General features: G+C 39.0%; 1 protein-coding gene across 1 annotated transcript; it reads left to right on the top strand.

The window, feature by feature from the left end:
• Positions 1-1,800: 1,800 nt before the first annotated feature.
• gdi2 (GDP dissociation inhibitor 2) lies at positions 1,801-18,215 on the top strand. Its single transcript, XM_034163017.1, has 10 exons — positions 1,801-2,017; positions 7,770-7,877; positions 9,085-9,184; positions 9,700-9,834; positions 11,378-11,573; positions 11,685-11,816; positions 12,102-12,201; positions 12,628-12,799; positions 14,359-14,558; positions 17,593-18,215. Exons 1-10 carry the CDS (start codon positions 1,973-1,975, stop codon positions 17,743-17,745), a joined length of 1,341 nt encoding a protein of 446 aa, XP_034018908.1. The 5' UTR covers positions 1,801-1,972; the 3' UTR covers positions 17,746-18,215.
• The last annotated feature ends 1,094 nt before the right edge of the window (positions 18,216-19,309 follow it).

Here is a 19,309-nt window from a genome sequence, read left to right as displayed (position 1 = left end):
TAAGAATGGGAGGTGAGTACTATCAGTTAAAAGGTACAATATAATTTGATTACACCAAGCTAATTTACTATTTTGTGCTTTTCAGGTATTTTTATACTATGTCTACTTTTAACCAATTTTAATGGTGTTTTATCTTACTTTTCTGGAAATCAAGGTTTAAAAAATATGTCACTATCGAGTGTCAATGTTGAGGTGGAAACAGGTAGAAGCAAATATCTCTGAAAAACTAGCAGCACAATGTATTATGCTTCTGGTACACGCCACAAAGGACGGAACACAAATACGTCACTTACGCATCATCACAGATCTGCGCTTGGTGTGTTTGAGGTATTACTGTGTCCACGGGCGCAATTTGGTGGGGGATAGGGGGGACATGTCCCTCCCACATTTTCAACCAGGGGGGACAGAATATGGTATGCCCCCCCCACCTTCTGACATATTTGTGTACTTGAAACATGCTATGCCAGTCTTATGTGCAAAACCATGACAGAATAGTATCTTTGTTCCTGCAAGTTTGTATTTTTAGCAGCATTGACTTGTTTCCAACACCTGTTTCTTGTTTGTCACATTCTGAATTTTCTGGGACTGCATTTGCCCAGATTTGAAACCAAAAATAGTTGCCTCTAGGGACTAGTGTCTACACATAAGTATCAATGGACCATATGCTAATTTACTAAATTCTGAAAGTTAGAAAAGGAAATCAGAAAAGCTATCTGGGACCTCAGAAAGCCCATCTGCAATTATTGCTTGATCTCCAAAATCAGTCTATGCAAGCGAAATTATGTTCAGTATGAGTGTTGTCATTAGTGCCACTTCGAAAATTAAATTCATGATAAGTAATTTATCTTAAACTTATGATCTGTTGTTTTTTCAAACTTATGCAAAAACAAATCTTGAGGAAAAAAATACAGTATGCGATAGTTAATAATTATTAACACCCCGTTCTTTCATATTTATGAATACATTTTACCACATTGCAGTTGTTTTTTAAAACTCAACCTATCATTCTTATTGAGTTCTACACATGTGGTGATACCTTATTTACACCAGGATGTTAATAAAATCAATGCTGGCTATTCTCAGAATAAAGTACTTATATCCACAGTTTCAAATTGTATAAGTCAAATAGTGTCCACTTTATGGTCTTCTCAAAACATTAAAATTGCTGTTCTGGATGCTCAGAATGCATCTGAGCTTATCTAGAAACCATTGGCTTCTGGGGGCCTAAAGCGGCCCCCAGATCCCCGGCCTATGGGCTTCGGCCTTGCGGGCCTCGCACTTTATCCCCCCAATTTGTTGTTCTAGATTGTGCCACTGACAGTTTCCGGAGCGCCCGTGACCCTGAATAGTCAAACTACTACAAAAATTTGCAGATTGATTGATTTTTAAAGTAAAATTTGAAACTTTTTATGCTATAATTTTTACTCTAGACCAAAATATGGCCATCGGTATTGCAAAGGCCTTGCATCCATCTGTCTGTAACTCCAGTCCTATTACTGCCAGGCTCTTCAAATTCACAGGGAACATTCTTGGGACACAGACCTTGGACAAATTCAAAGATGGAAGGCATATTTCAGCATTGCGTTATGACCACAAGCATTTTTCTACGACGGAAATGGGAGTCCATGCTTCCCCTTCTGAAACCAGATTCCTGATCAGAAAGGTGGGTCCTGCAACCTAGAACGGCTAGAACCTAGACTGTCTATGCTAAAAGGCTAGAATGTTCTACATGACGTAATGAAGCTTCCTTGTCACGTGGTTCGTCGCTGCCAATGCGACTACACTTCCTGTTTCCGTACGGCTCATGCAGAGTCGACACCTCGGCTTCGAACGGCCGATACTGTGTCGAGCATTTGGGCTTCGAGTGTAACTTCACTTGGTTGACTCGCAGCGCGTCTCTTTTCCAGCTCTGCAAAGTTGCTGCCTTTCTTTTCTCGACACGCAGGGCCGGAGGAGTTAACATTTTGGAAAAATGAATGAAGAATACGACGTTATTGTCCTGGGAACCGGACTCACGGTGAGGAAGAACTGCTACTGGGAAACTACGTGTTAGCAGTATGAGTCGCCTAAAACTTCGAAAAACTATATATCAATATTTAATGTAACGTAAACGCGAAACTGTCTGCTGTAAGGTTTGCTGTTTACTAGCCGGTTATCTACCGCGCTCAAGCTAGTCGCACTTCAAATTTCAGTGCGGGTTTAATTCCACCTTTACGGGAATTCCAGCACACGGTTTCCAGACTGAATAGTCAAACTACTGCAAATATTTGCAGATTGATTGATTTTTGTTGTTGTTTTTGTTTGGCAATAAAAGTAACATGGAGTTGTTTAAGACCTTTTTATGCCACTGGTGCAGAAGTACTATACTAACATAGTAAATCAAGCAGTTGTGTTCAGAGGGCTATGAACTTTTTTATTTTTATTTTCAACAACATTCAGATCCTACGTAAATAAAATAACGACCACGTAACTATGTTTAAAAAATGTACTTGAATGAATATAAAATATTTCTCTCACCAGATTATTTTTGGTGTATTATTAGAGAACAAAAATAAAATTGGACATAGTGGCCAATGTTTTTTTTTTATCTCATTTTAGCCAAAACCTTACATTTGTATATAGTGTATTTCTTTGATAAATGCATGTTTTTATTATTATTATTATTATTATTATTATTATTATTTATTTTTCTTTTTTTCTTTTTTTTTTGCACCGGGAAGGTGGATGACTATTTTGATAGATATTCAACAATTTCTGTGTAAATATTTTTTATACTGCCTGTTCTGTTTAAATACACACAAACACACACACACACATATATATATATATATATATATATATATATATATATATATATATATATATATATATATATATATATATATATATAATTTGCGTTGCGATTAACTATAAAACAGCGGCAAGTCGGATGCAGACGCTGTTTTATTTCCCAGCCGGATGTAGTCGTATTTCTTGTCTCTTGATGTTGAAGCACCATAGAGTTGAAAGTAAACACGCACTGAAATTTGAGCGCAGAAATCAAAAAGACGGCTAGTTTGCTGTTCTTATCTGGACGTTTGTCGGTTAGTTAGTCCGCTTAGTGGCGTGGTTACAGTAGTCTTTTTTGCCAGGTCACTCGATCTTTAACACTGTGGTTTATTGTTTTAGTGTGTCTTAGTGAAGAGCTTTTAAGTTTTCGTTCTGTACTTGTTTGCGATTGGAGAATTACATAGTATCGTTTTAAAAATAATCAGATTTTAATTGTGTTATAATAAATAAAGCCCCATTATGTGGAATGGAGAATTAATCCTGTTTAGGGGATTAGTTTGGACCGTGTGTCAAACACTGTGTTGCCAGGTCTCACCAGAAAAACACGGAGATTGTGTGTGGGAAAATGACCCATTTATTTATATATATATATATATATATAATATATATAAACACTTTAAAATGTATTGTTGCATTAAATACTTTGCTGCTGTTATACTCTTGACATATATCATTTTTTAATAGTACTTCTGCAGTGAATGACCATTTTTTTTGCTTCATTTAATTTTTAATTTAGAAATTGCTTTAAAGTATCGATAATGTGATTTTGACACTGAAAAAATACACAACGAACAAATATTACTTTATGGTTTAAATCCCAATATTTTGATCAGAACTGTCCATTTATGTGAAATGTGACCCCAATAAAATTTTAGCCAAAATACACAATTTGACAATTGTCAGTTGTTGTTCTGACATTTGTTTGTACCCCAAAGTTACTTTTTGCAGCCATTTTTAATTGAACCAAGAATAAAGGTGATTTTCCAGAAAACTAATACAGTTATTATGAAGCACCTTTTTATTTATGTGGTATATTGTAAAATTGCAGCTGCAGGGGTGGTGGCCAAGCGGGTAAATATGCTTATTTCCAGTGTGGTAGGTTCCCGGTTCAAACCCATTCGTGCCTTTTCTCCATGTAATATGGAGTTCCGTTAGGAAGGGCATCCGCAGTAAAACATGCATCAAATCAGCATTCAGATCCACCACAGACCTGCTGTGGTGACGCCGAGTGCAGTCAAGGGAGCAGCCGAAGGCATGTACTTTATTGTAAAGTTGCAGATAGTTGTATTGCTGGTAAAGTATTTGTTTTGGATGGACGTCAAATCCTGTGAGTTTGTCCTGTGAGAGCCTGTAGCTGGCATGGAGGAAGCGTAGGCTAAAGGTTCCTGTATGAGTTGTGTCTTAAATATCTAGCAGATTTCCAACAAAACCTTTGTGTGCAATATGTCCAGATTTGATCCTGAGTTCTTCCCATCATCTCTGGTTTACTCGCTGTGTCTGTTGCCTATATCGGGGTTTAATTTTACGTCTGGTAAAAGCCCTCCATATATGATGTCATTACAGAAAGTGTGTCATGGTTTCCACCGTCTTGTATTTTTAATCCATGTGGTCATGCCAAAGGCAACCTTTTTTATGACCTTAATTGTTTAAAAAATAGGCAGCTTTAAGTGAAATCTCATTATGATTAGACAGCTTTAATGTACTTTTAATATTGAATTTTATTAAAGTTGCACTTCATGCAGGCACTGTCAGAACTTGCCTGTTAGGAAGCCATTTCCCTTTTCTAGATATTTGCTTACTGGAGAATGAAGTTTCTCTGCTTTAACCATATTTTTGCAGAGAAGATTACAGTACTGGCCAGCTGCCTGGCTTGATGTCAATTACACATGGGTTAAGGATTATATGGAAACCTTGTGATAACTTTACTGCAACACAGGGAAACTTTTCCTGTCAAGCTCAAGGCGTTGCATTCGTACAGTTTCCTGATCTGAAAAAACATCTCTGCACCGTGGTGCTTTAATATAGCTGGCATGGAACCAGAGCTGAAGTTTGTTGTAGACAGGGTGTCGCTTCAGACCACAGTTGGGTGGGGCTCCTCAGAGGAGGAGGAAGTGAAAGTACTCTCCAATCTGAACTGACAGCACTTGAAGGGCAGCTCTGAAGGCGGGAGGTGGGGTGTGTTCACAGTAATTAAAATGGAATCCGCTCAGCTTGTTCCTCGGTGTAATTTACTGTTGTCATGTAACTAACGGCTTCCCCCTTTGATTCGTTAGGTTCTGTGCTAGGACCAATTTTATTCACTTTATACATGTTTCCCTTTGGCAGTATTATTAGACAGCATTGCTTAAATTTTCATTGTTACGCAGATGATACCCAGCTTTATCTATCCATGAAGCCAGAGGACACACACCAATTACCTAAACTGCAGGATTGTCTTACAGACATAAAGACATGGATGACCTCTAATTTCCTGCTTTTAAACTCAGATAAAACTGAAGTTATTGTACTTGGCCCCACAAATCTTAGAAACATGGTGTCTAACCAGATCCTTACTCTGGATGGCATTACCCTGACCTCTAGTAATACTGTGAGAAATCTTGGAGTCATTTTTGATCAGGATATGTCATTCAATGCGCATATTAAACAAATATGTAGGACTGCTTTTTTGCATTTGCGCAATATCTCTAAAATTAGAAAGGTCTTGTCTCAGAGTGATGCTGAAAAACTAATTCATGCATTTATTTCCTCTAGGCTGGACTGTTGTAATTCATTATTATCAGGTTGTCCTAAAAGTTCCCTAAAAAGCCTTCAGTTAATTCAAAATGCTGCAGCTAGAGTACTGACGGGGACTAGAAGGAGAGAGCATATCTCACCCATATTGGCCTCTCTTCATTGGCTTCCTGTTAATTCTAGAATAGAATTTAAAATTCTTCTTCTTACTTATAAGGTTTTGAATAATCAGGTCCCATCTTATCTTAGGGACCTCATAGTACCATATCACCCCAATAGAGCGCTTCGCTCTCAGACTGCAGGCTTACTTGTAGTTCCTAGGGTTTGTAAGAGTAGAATGGGAGGCAGAGCCTTCAGCTTTCAGGCTCCTCTCCTGTGGAACCAGCTCCCAATTCGGATCAGGGAGATAGACACCCTCTCTACTTTTAAGATTAGGCTTAAAACTTTCCTTTTTGCTAAAGCTTATAGTTAGGGCTGGATCAGGTGACCCTGAACCATCCCTTAGTTATGCTGCTATAGACTTAGACTGCTGGGGGGTTCCCATGATGCACTGAGTGTTTCTTTCTCTTTTTGCTCTGTATGCACCACTCTGCATTTAATCATTAGTGATTGATCTCTGCTCCCCTCCACAGCATGTCTTTTTCCTGGTTCTCTCCCTCAGCCCCAACCAGTCCCAGCAGAAGACTGCCCCTCCCTGAGCCTGGTTCTGCTGGAGGTTTCTTCCTGTTAAAAGGGAGTTTTTCCTTCCCACTGTTGCCAAGTGCTTGCTCACAGGGGGTCGTTTTGACCGTTGGGGTTTTTCCGTAATTATTGTATGGCCTTGCCTTACAACATAAGGCGCCTTGGGGCAACTGTTTGTTGTGATTTGGCGCTATATAAATAAAATTGATTTGATTTGACGTTTGACATGAAGTTGCATGAATACACCATCTTTCTCTCAAGGGTGCGCAGAACACAGACAGGAGTTTTGCACACAGTGTTAAATCGCCTCCAGTTGGTTAGTTTATTGTAGAAGCTCAAGTTCTTTATGATGCAAAAAAGCCTAAAATCAGATCAATCTCTTAATTAATCTACGCAAAAAATTATGAGATGGTGACTGAAGGATAATCTCTGCTGTCCAGCAGCGGTTTTCTGCTCTGCCCCATCGTGGTCACCAGGTGCTTTGCTTTTAAAATGTTTACTTTTATGTATTGACTTTTTAAAAATGAATACCGTCTCTGTACTTTTTTTGTGAAGACTTTTACATTTCTGCTAGTAAATGCTTGTTTATCATAGATAAACACTCCAAAAATAACATAATCCACTGTTTTTTGCCTCCAGAGCCTATATTTATATAAGCACCACGTAGGTCTGCTTCAGTCACATGACACCTGAAAGCTCACAGTGACACAACAGAAGTGTTCTCTCGTACCCAATAGTGAACCTTTTGTCTGCATAATTTAGTATATTTTGTGGGTTATAAACACTTGTGGAGAGACCTATAAGGGGCAGTTCTGCATTTGTGCACCAAACTACAACAAAGCAGAACTGAAAACAAAAATTAATAAAAAAATTAGCTGCTGCAGCAAACACTTATTTTGTTAATCAATGAATCCAGTGATTATCCTATTGATTAATTGACTAATCAGATGATGAATGCAACTATTAAACCAATTGTATTTAATTGAATGTTCAGCTGTTTTACACATGTATCGTCTTGACCAGTACAAGTTACCTACCTGCTCTGAAGGAAAAAAATAAATAAATAGTGATTATTCAGGTATGACAAACTGAAAAACAAAAAATCCTGTTGCATGTCTATCAATCAATTCAATCAATTTTTTTATATAGCGCCAAATCACAACAAACAGTTGCCCCAAGGCGCTTTATATTGTAAGGCAAGGCCATACAATAATTATGTAAAACCCCAACGGTCAAAAACGACCCCCTGTGAGCAAGCACTTGGCTACAGTGGGAAGGAAAAACTCCCTTTTAACAGGAAGAAACCTCCAGCAGAACCAGGCCCAGGGAGGGGCAGTCCTCTGCTGGGACTGGTTGGGGCTGATGTCTACTGTTTATAAAGCGGGGAGATATTGTGAGTTTTGCAGCAGTCATGGAACAGCACAGGAACACAACCTTTTCCCATCTCGTCTTTCCAAAGGAAAAGGAAGATTTCTTTGTTTTATGTGTTTTTAATGTATTTCCACACATGTGTCGTTTCCTCCCATCAGGAATGCATTCTGTCAGGCATCATGTCTGTGCAGGAGAAGAAGGTTCTGCACATGGACCGGAATAGTTACTATGGAGGAGAGAGTGCTTCCATCACCCCTCTGGAAGATGTGAGTTGACTTCACGTTACAGTTTTCACCTTTTAAATGAGAGTTAATTGACACATTTGTTCCTGGTTTTGTTCTTTGTTGTGGGACCTACTTTAAATAACAGGTTGCAGTTGTGTGAAATATATTGTCAAACAGGAACTGGCATGACTGCTGTCATAGAAAACAAAACTTAAGAAATGATAAATAAAAACGGCAAGAAATAAGTTTTTAAAACTACGTTTTCAGCCTTCACATATTAGTGTTTGTCTCTGGGTCTTTGTGAGTTGCTGTCTCTGACTGTTTTTGATGGTCTTGACATTTAATGACGTGGAAGTGTCCAACATACAGTTTGGACACCATTTTGATATCAAGCACATTCTTCGAAACGCTGTTCGACTTTAACTCAAGTGGTTTAATGAAGATATCACATTAACCATGTAAGAATTACAGCCATTTTTATACACAGTCACTCTATTTTCAGCGGCTGTAAGTAATTGGACAAATTAATAATATTCCATAGTTTAATTTTGATTTTTTTTTCATGGACTTTTTAAGATCAGCCTATAAAACATAATGGGTTTTTGCATAAGATATTTATTGTTTGCACCAAATTAGTCAAGCAAAGTACAAATTTAAAATAAGTCAATACAATATACTTTAGCTCCTTAATAGACTTGGATGGATGTTAAAAGAAAAAGAGGAAAAAAATAGAAACTTTACATACTTTATGGTCATTGAAGTCAGCACTGATTGGTTTATGAGCTGCATTTGAATGCATCATACACATACAGTTGTGTCTCGCTTGTATACGTGAAGTGTGTCTCCTTATATGCATTATAAGATTATTACAAAGCAGAGAATCCAGCCTCTGGTCCTGGGAGTCTGGGACATCATGCCGCATGTGTTGGGATGCCAGCTCAGGAAATTATCCAGAGGTGGAAAAGAATTTCAAACAGTTTCAAAGCAAATGAATTCAGCTTCATAACATTGAGTTGAATTTCAGTTTTACTGCAGTTCAGTTCAGTTTCAAATAATAATGTATGAGGTTGTACAGTTAATCTGCTCTGATCTCTACAGGTGGATGTGACGGCATTAATCAACATAAATATTGTACTAACGATGTATCTTCCCACCTGTCAATATGTAATAATACCGACAGAATTGAAGCTGGCTTCTGTAAATTCTTGTCACTATTGTAACCTGCAGGTCTAATGTTTTGTCCTTGCAGGTCTACAAACACTTCAATCTTCCTGGCAGCCCTCCGGACTCTATGGGGAGAGGTCGGGACTGGAATGTGGACCTCGTCCCGAAATTCCTCATGGCCAGTGGTAAGACACTTCAAGCTCATGGCATAAATGCTGTAACATAAATATGAAATAATTCCCGTAAATAATGACACCTTGGTCCGTGTTTGGCAAAGTCTGATGCTGATTCACATAATCAGTTGGAATAGTTAGAAATGATGCTGCATGAGGATGTAATGAGCTTTTTTTTCTGCATCCTAGTATTTAGTTATAATTTTACAAGATCTGGATCGTGCATATGTTTTACTTTTTGTAACATTTCAAATAAGGCATGCTGAATAATGTAATTTTGCCGAAATATTAGTTTTATCTTAGATTTGGTTATTTTTCCATAAGCTTTCGTCACACCTTATTAGTTAAAGGATTATTGGAAATTTGAAAACCTGATGTTCATTTTTATTTTTACAGTTTGTGGCTGTGATGACAGTAATTGCATTTTTTATTTTTTTGGTTCTGTGTGAATGTTTTCAGAAATATAACCAGTGTAGGGTGTTATGTTTTGATATATGTAGATGATGTTTAAATTCGTCTTCTCTCAGGGCAACTGGCTACCATGCTGGTGTACACAAAAGTGACTCGCTACTTGGATTTCAAAGTGGTTGAGGGAAGTTACGTGTACAAAGCTGGCAAAATCCACAAAGTTCCTTCTAATGAGGTTGAAGCTCTGTCATCAGGTAAGTCACGGGACAAGGCGCAGTGAAGATTTACTGAATGAACGTCGTCAGAACGTGGGAATATTTGTTTGTTTGACTTAAACTCTGCTTCGTGTCTTATTGTAGTTCTGCCTGGAAAAAAATTGCTTTACTTCTATTGTATTTACACACAAATTAGATGAGTACTTTTTGTCTTTCGAGTGAAGTGATGCTCAGTTGAATTCAGGTCATGTGAAAGGCTTTGCTCTTGTACGTTACATTTGTTTGCTCCAGAAAAGGCTTGGTGTGCTGTTGCATTTTGGATTATTATCGGCACTGTGAACAGGGATGAAAAATGTCCGCTTTTTGGTGGATTTCTTCTTTTTTTCCCCATCAGGCATCTTGTTGGGCAGCAAGGGGCCCTTGAAGCAAAGCTATTGGCTTTTATTTCACATTTGCTTCGTTTTTCCCTGCTAATTCTTAAACAGAATATGTCTATGAGTAATACCTTTTTATGTTAAACTAACCTGTTATGGTCTTCTGAAACAGTTGATGTATTTTATAACTTAAAAACAGGAGTGATGCTAACATGTTAGCATGTCTATGGCGTTTTCAATGTTAAAATTAGCATTAAGCAGTTTGCATCTCAGTATGTTTGTGTGCATTTGTGTTCAGTATAATAATTAATGACTCAGCGTTTGTTGACGTGAAAAAGTCAAATGCATTACAAATTGTAATTTTTTTTCATTTATTTTTATTTATATATTGTAGTTTCACAGTGATCCTCACAGTCTCAAACTTACCTGGTGACTCCTGGATGTTTACTGTTGAACTATTTGAAGGTTTATTTTGAACATAAAATAAATAAGTGCAGAGTGATTTGTGACCCAGAACATGTTTTGCTTTTTTTATTATATAAACACTAGAATGCTTCTTGATAATTTGTGTTTTGTGGTTTTTTTTTTTTATGTGTGGTTTCCACCTGAATTTTTCATCCATTATTATTCCCCAAGAAATGTATTTTCATTAACCCTTTCAATTTACACCCCATCTATCTATATTTGTACTTGCTCATTTGTTGTGCAGTTCCCAAATAACATTAGTTTAGTTTTATTTAAGTTTAATGACAATTTATTTTTGGTCAGTCCATATTTTCAATTTGTTCAGTTCTTCAGTGATTTCCTCCAGAGCTATCTGCCAACATAGAAAACTGCTGCATTCTACAAGTAGTAAGGGCAGAATATTACTAGTGATTTTTGAATAAGGAAAGTTGGGTTTTTTCCAGACAGCCCCAAACACGACTGAATTAATTGCTGTGATATCTTCAGTATCCACATCTAGGAACTGTGCAACTTTAATGGCCTGTTTTTATTCGCTGTTTAAATTCAGATTTTTTTTTTCTCCTTTTTTCCTCCGTACAACAGCAAGAAGTATTGAAAACAGTAGATTTGATCGTTGCCATGTTTTTTGTTGTTGTTCTCCTTTTATAATTCTGCAGCAGATGCTTAAATGACTTCTTCTGCATGTCATGTGTGTTAGATTTTAGCTTGCTCCACCCGCAGCCTGAACTTTCCGTCTCTGACAGGTCTGATGGGGGTATTTGAGAAGCGACGTTTTAGAAATTTCTTGACATTTATTGCCAACTATGACGAAAACAACAGCAAAACCACCGGTGGCTTTAGCCCCAACAGGAAAATGAGGGACATTTTTAACTCATACAACTTGGGGTCTGAGGTGATGGACTTCACGGGCCACTCCCTCGCCCTCCATCGCACGGACAAGTCAGTTCTTTTTGCTGTTTTTGTTTTTTTTTAACTTTTTCTCAACTTCTTAATTTAATGTGATAATATTTCCATCTCTTCCCATTTTAAATGTTATTCATCTTATTCCAGCTATCTGGACGAACCTTGCATCCAAACAATTAACAGGATAAAGCTTTATAGCGAGTCTCTGGCCAGATATGGAAAGAGTCCTTACCTCTATCCGTTGTATGGACTGGGAGAACTGCCACAAGCATTTGCAAGGTACACAAATTACACAGTGTTAAGTCACACACCTGTCACATTGACCCTACCTTCTTAAAACCGCTCTTTGTGTGTGCTTTTCCAAATTTACACAGCGTGGCCGTGAGATGCAATAGAGCTTTTAAATCTGCCAGCTTCATGCATGGAATATTTTGTGCATTAAAATATGTGAGCATGCGTCCATTTTCTGACCCCGACTTACCCCTCTAGAGGCTCATAAATTGGTGAAATCTGTGGACTTTGCAAACCGAGTCTGTGTATGTATGATGTGTGTCTCCATTTCAGGCTGAGTGCAATCTATGGTGGGACGTACATGTTGAACAAACCCATTGAAGAGATCGTCATGGAGAACGGGAAGGTGGTGGGCGTCAAGTCTGAGGGAGAGGTGCGCTTTACACTCTGTCCTCTTGATTCTTGTTATCAGTTCATCTGTTGATTTGTTTTATTAATAAATCAGTTTGTTGTTTGGTCCATAAAATGGTGAAAAATGTCTGTTTCCCAAAGCCCCAGATGATGTCCTCAAATGTCTTGTCTGCAACTCAAAAACATTACACTTATTGTCAGAGGACTAAAAATAAATTGGAATATATTCACATTTAAGGAGCTGAAATCAGACAATTTGGACATTTTAAGAAAATTATAAAAATCGATAATTTATTCAATTGAGAAACACCACTTGTGCTTATCTCTCTCTTTCTCACACACACACTTGCTGCAGGTGCAGAAAAATGTTAGACTTAAGTCCGATGTTGGATTAAGGAAGAGATTTGAAATAACCCTTGACCTCTGACCTTTGCTTGCTGAATCGCAGATCGCTCGGTGCAAGCAACTAATCTGTGACCCCAGCTACTGTCCACATCTCGTCAAGAAAGTGGGTCAGGTGATCAGAGTCATCTGCATCTTAAATCACCCCATCAGCAACACCAGCAACGTGTCCTCCTGCCAGATCATCATCCCCCAGAGTCAGGTCAAAAGGAAGCACGGTGAGCTCCCATACGCAGTGGCATGTCATATTGGCAGTATTATTATTGGTATTTAGCCTGATATTTTGAAAATGTTATGTCAGTAATATAGCAGCTAGCAACTGTTTCTATGTGTAAAGGTTTCTGTAGCGTAATGAAGTTGCGTGCAGAAAATGAAGGTGAGCTCTCTGTGTGTTGGAATCTGAGCTTTTCTGTTCCTTGTTTTCATAGCTGGACCAGCCACACATGCATGTTTGATGCTTGCAAGTCCTATCATGCTAAACTATTTCACCTTCCCAAATATGAGGGCTGATTGAAAAGATTTGAGCCCGACTAAGAAGAAACCACAACTAAATTAATGTCACACTTCATTTTTCAACACAATCCACAGACTTTTTCACAGTGTCGCTGCAATGCTTTAATACTCTTCTCATAGTTCTTATCCTGGAGCTCATGGAAGTCATCCACTGTAGATATGACATCATTATTAGTATTATAATGAGTTCAGCAAGATGCCTTTTAAATGAATTAATTTATTCAGCACACACAGACTCAAAATAACAAAGAAAACAATTTAACAATGTACCCATGTGCACATAAGGGTGTAGGCAGAAGCAAAAGCTTTTCATGTTTGGAAACAGATGGAACTCTGAAGGAGCCAAATTAGGGGACTAAGGTGGGTGCAGAATAAGTTTGAAGTAATTCATGAATGGCAGCCGTTGCAATGTTTGATGTGTGGACCAGAGCTTTCTCCTGGTGAAACGGAACACCTTGTCAGACCATTCCACACCGCTTTTCTCCCGCAGTTGTCACAAAAGGGAAGCTCATAGGCCCCATTGATGGGTTGTCCCTTCTGGAGATAGTCCACCATTATGAGGCCTTCATCATAACAGAAGACAGAGGCCATGACCTTTTCAGCAGATGAGATGGCTTTGGCTTTCTTCAGTGGGAGGCACATGTTTCTGTTATTTCGACTTGTTTGGACTCCAGTTTGAAGTGATGGACTCGGGTCTTGTCCATGATCACAAATCGTCACATGGAGTTAACCGACTCTGCCTCAAAAAGCCAAACGGTCTCCCTGGACATCTGGAACCTTGTGCGTTTCTGATCGGCTGTGAGAAGCCTTGAGACCCATCGTGCTGAAAGTTTTATCATTCCCAGTTCTTCCTTAAGAACCGAATGAACTCTCTTGGAGGAAATGCCTACAGTACTGGCTATGTGTCATTTTTTTAACGTGAATTTGAAAATAGGCAGCGTTACTTTCAGCTTATTCTAATTTATCATGATAAATGCATTTCTACATGCATCACAACACACTGAATCAAAACGCATCGTTCCATATTAAGCATTGTTCTTGAATTGTGTCATAGCCCATGTATCTAGATGTGTACTCCTTTTTATAAGGGAGAGATGTGAACCCCTACCGCAGGCTAAGTAAATGTTGAAGTTCAGACATCTGATAGCAGTTGAAGTTTGTAGAAGCCGCCTGTTTTCTGTACAGTTCTCTGATACCAAGAACATTTGACTCCACATTTAAAACCTCAGATTTTCAAGATTGTTTTTGTTGTTGTTTGTTTTAGACATCTATGTTTGCATGATCTCCTTCGAACACAACGTGGCAGCGACCGGTAAATACATCGCCATTGCCAGCACCACTGTGGAGACAAATGACCCCGAGTCAGAGATCAAGCCAGCTTTGGCGTTATTGGAACCCATCGAACAAAAATTTGTCAGCATTAGAGACCTGTACGAACCAACCGACGATGGCAAGAAAAGCCAGGTACAGCCAGTATGAGGTGAAACTGGACTGCTTCACAGCTGTTCCAAAACATTTGTTTCACTTTATTATGATGTGAAAGTCAAGTTACAGTCTGTAAAGAGGTGTAATCCATCGCAGTAAGCACGACGCATGTTTAACATTATGTTGTGTGGTAACCATAGACTGTGTGTGTGTGTATACAGTAGTGTTCAGAATAATAGTAGTGCTATGTGACTAAAAAGATTAATCCAGGTTTTGAGTATATTTCTTATTGTTACATGGGAAACAAGGTACCAGTAGATTCAGTAGATTCTCACAAATCCAACAAGACCAAGCATTCATGATATGCACACTCTTACGGCTATGAAATTGGGCATATCCTTGAACATGTCATGAACTGTGGCTTGAATTCAGAGTTTGGGGGTCGTCTCACAAACTATTTGCGGCCCTTGGACACAAAAAGAACAATTTTACTCTCATCATTCCACAAAATATTCCTCCATTTCTCTTTAGGCCAGTTGATGTGTTCTTTGGCAAATTATAACCTTTTCTGCACGTCTTTTATTTAACAGAGGGACTTTGCGGGGGATTCTTGCAAATAAATTAGCTTCACACAGGCATCTTCTAACTGTCACAGCAATTACAGGTAACTCCAGACTGTCTTTGATCATCCTGGAGCTGATCAGTGGGTGAGCCTTTGCCATTCTGGTTATTCTTCTATCCATTTTGATGGTTGTTTTCTGTTTTCTTCCACGCCTCTCTTTTTTTGTCAATTTTAAAGCATTGGAGATCATTGTAGATGAACAGCCTATAATTTTTTGCACCTGCGTATAAGTTTTCCCCTCTCCAATCAAGTTTTTAATCAAACTATGCTGTTCTTCTGAACAATGTCTTGAATGTCCTATTATCCTCAGGCGTTTCAAAGAGAAAAGCATGTTCAACAGGTGCTGGCTTCATCTTTAAATAGGGGGCACCTGATTCACACCTGTTTGTTCCACAAAATTGACGAACTCACTGACTGAATGCCACACTACTATTATTGTGAACACCCCCTTTTCTACTTTTTTTTTTTTTTTACTAATAGCCCAGTGTCATAGTCTTAAGAGTGTGCATATCATGAATGCTTGGTCTTGTTGGATTTGTGAGAATCTACTGAATCTACTGGTACCTTGTTTCCCATGTAACAATAAGAAATATACTCAAAACCTGGATTAATCTTTTTAGTCACATAGCACTACTATTATTCTGAGCACTACTGTATAATGGATGGAGCCTGCGCGACGTCACCCAGTGGTTTTCTATTTGGTGTTTCGCTGTTCTGAGTCTTGCGCCGTCTTGCGCCGTCTCGCGGTCTGTGATTCAAGCGAGAGGTCGGTTTCAACAGAGTTCCGGTGTCAGGAGCTCAGCACTCGCAGTGTAAACACATCTCGTGAAGTATGGATGATAAGACAACATCGTGGCACAGCAGAAGTCCATCACAGGTGCTACACCTCCTCTAGATAACCCTCTCAACTTGGGAGAGCATATAAATCATCATAATCGCCTATGAACTCGCTAAATTAACGCCATCCACATCCTTGCTTTGCCATTGTTTACATGCACTGTGCCACAGCGGAACTCTGCTGAGACCGCGGTGCATTCTGGGAAGCGCAGGTGACCACCAGGGGCATTATGGGAAATGGTGAAACAGACTAGAGAACCAAAAGAGCCAAAATGAAGCCAGTGTATGGGCTATGTTCTGTACGTCACCATGTTCACAGAAGCTAAAGGACGATTTCATTAATGCATAAAGGAGCGGTGCGTGGGTGGCTCTATGTGTGATGAAAGACCCCTGAACACGCCCCTCCTTAAAGGCCCAGCCACTTAACCTCCATTCTGTGTTCATTAACTGCTATTTTTGTCAACTGTGTGGTGGTTCTCCTAATGGTTTACTTTGTTGTGGACATTAATAGTTAGGGGCTGCGTATTTTCTCAGTAATCATACATTAAGTGGATCTAATGGATGAAGCTACATGCAGCTGCTGAAAGCATATAACATTCAATCTGACAAGGATTTCGCTTGGTGCAAATACTGCAACAGAGACGTCTGGTCTGTTAGCATGTTTCACCGTGCAACAAGTTATTCCAGGTGTTTTGTTATAAAATACTCCAAACAAGCAGACACAGCCTCCGTGACCAGCCGCATCGAGCGGACACTGAGCTAAAGACAAGACGCAGAGACGCTCTTCTCAGCAACTGTCACTCAAAGCAACCACGCCCCCAGTTATACAGAACTTTATGGCTTAATACATCTTAGATGTTGGAACTGTTGAAAGAGAGCAAAACTGTTTTTTTGTACCAGGCTGTAAAAATGTTTATTTCAGCAGAGGGTGGTGGCCAAGTGGTTAGTGTGCTTAGTTTCAGTGCGGAAGGGTTCCTGGTTCACACCCCACCCCTGCCACATTTCTCCATGTAATGGGGAGTTGCATCAGGAAGGGCATCCAGCATAAAACGTGCCAAATCAACATGCAGATCCACCTCGGATCTGCTGTGGCAAAACCGAGTGAAAACAAAGGAGCAACCAAAGGGACTTACTTTTTCTGTAAATGTGTTTTATTTCTGCTGTAAAGTTGGACATTTTAACACGGAGTCTTATGGGAAAGTGCTCTGTTTTGGAGTCAGCCTCAAGTGGCCAGTCAAGGTACTACACTCCACGTTGGCTTCAATTCCAGTGGGCTCAGGTTGCCGCCTTGTGGTAATGTGTGCGTCCAACAGAAGTCCTAGACTCTAATCGGGTCCGATGGGCCTCAGGGCCTGTGTAGGACTTAACTTTTTGCAACAAGTACAGAAATGTCCAGCAGGTGGCAGATGGGTATATTGTATATTTCGTCCGAGCATAAAATTTGGAATACACAAATAACTTAAACTTGGATATTCGTGATGAGCACAGTTTGTGTATTTCTGTTTTCTGCGTATAGTATCTGTTTGTGTCTGAAGCCCAACAAGCTGAGTTTAAACCGTATCAGCACTTGAAGTCTTGGGTCTTAGTTTTCTTTTTTGTTTCTTCTCCATGTAGATTTTCATCTCCCGTTCATATGATGCCACAACTCACTTTGAGACTACCTGCAACGACATCAAGGACATCTTCAAAAGAATGACAGGCTCCGACTTTGATTTTGAGGACGTAAAGCGCAAGGACGGCGACATCTTTGGCGATTGTCCTGAGTAGAGTCGAAGCGGCGTTAACACTACTGAAATTCCAAGTGGGGGGGACAAAAATGCTGATAATGAATCTTACTAAAATAAAAATGACAGAAACGCGTGCTGTCTGATGAACCAGGTGTTTTCATCTTGTTTATCAAGGACTTTTATCATCTAGATATTTGATAATGACGTGATGGATGTGGTTCAGCAAGACAGAGCAATTTTTTTTGTTTTATCTGATTCGGTTGACGCTACGCTTCTTTTTTTTTTTTTTTTTTTTTTTCTCCTTTTAATAATCTGACTCTGGTTGTTGCACTAAAGTTTGTTTGATATCTTGCATGTATTCTGTCTCGCTATAACACAGTATGATGATATCTAGAGCAAAGATGCCAAACCTACCAAATGGAATAAATAGTATTTTTAATGTTACTCTTCAGCAAATGAAATGGAACTAAAAGTATTTGCTAGATGTATAATAAATCTATGCCTCAGTTATCCTTTTTTCTCATTCTATTTTTTTTTTTTTTAAGTGGGTTGGCTTTACGGGTTGATGTTTGTAGCGCCGTCATCTACACATTTCTCTGAATGAAATGAAATCAGGCCGGTCAGGTAACAAAATTAAACGAGTCCGAGGCTATTTTGTGAGTTAAGGAGGGGACGGCCGTGATTCCAGAAGCGAGATACAGAAATGCAGTCAGTGCATATCGGTCATAAATATTACTGCCGTTATGCCGTAAAGTTGCGCTGTTCCCCCCTTCGACTTTAAAACTGACACCCAGATAGGCCTTAAATAGAGTATTGACTGAGTGTAGCAACTGGCTCTTTTCATATCAATACCAGAACCAGTTAGCCATGAATTTTACACATCCAGCATCAGAAGAGAAAAAACAAAGTAACCGCCAACACAAAGATGATTGATTGCCATGGTGCAAATTGGTGACGAGGGTGCACTATTAGTTGTTCTGTTATGCAGAAGCAGCGGGTGATGTGAGCACTGATAGCAGATTGACAGAAAATTGAATATTAGCAGTTGAGAAGGGCCGACTGTACTCAGCAGTATTAAAAAGAATGGAGCTGTGGGGTATCTTTAGCTTTTAATATTGGACTCAAACAGTTCAGACACACTTGAGGTTCAAAAGGAAAAAAAAAACGGCTCTTTCTTACATTTTAGCAAGTGTGTAGAGAGAACAGTTGCTTTTTGAATAAATGTGTTTGACAGAAGTGTGATGGACTCTTGATTTTGTGTGTAAAACTTCACTCTTGAATTTCAGACAGGCCATAAAACGTACTGATTTGTAATTTATTTCAAATATTGTACCTGAGAAACACTGCTATAATTAACAAAATGTTATGTAAGATTACTGAAATAGATTCAGACCCCTGGGTGCAAACATACCACCTAACCTGACGCCTGCAACTCTATTTTTGTAGGATTGATGGTTCGGTCACTTGTAAGTTGTGGAGAATCAGTGCTTAATAGTGTTTGTAAAGTAAAGGCATTCATGTAGGAATCTTGTTCAAGCCATATAAAAAGTGCTGACCTGTTAAAAATGTAATATTGCGTAGAAAAAAAAAACTTTTCCTGCGTA

This window comes from Thalassophryne amazonica, chromosome 22, assembly GCF_902500255.1.
Source record: "Thalassophryne amazonica chromosome 22, fThaAma1.1, whole genome shotgun sequence".
NCBI classification, from domain to species: domain Eukaryota; kingdom Metazoa; phylum Chordata; class Actinopteri; order Batrachoidiformes; family Batrachoididae; genus Thalassophryne; species Thalassophryne amazonica.
Note: the sequence above shows the minus strand (reverse complement) of the source record. Positions and strands in the feature narration are given on the sequence as shown.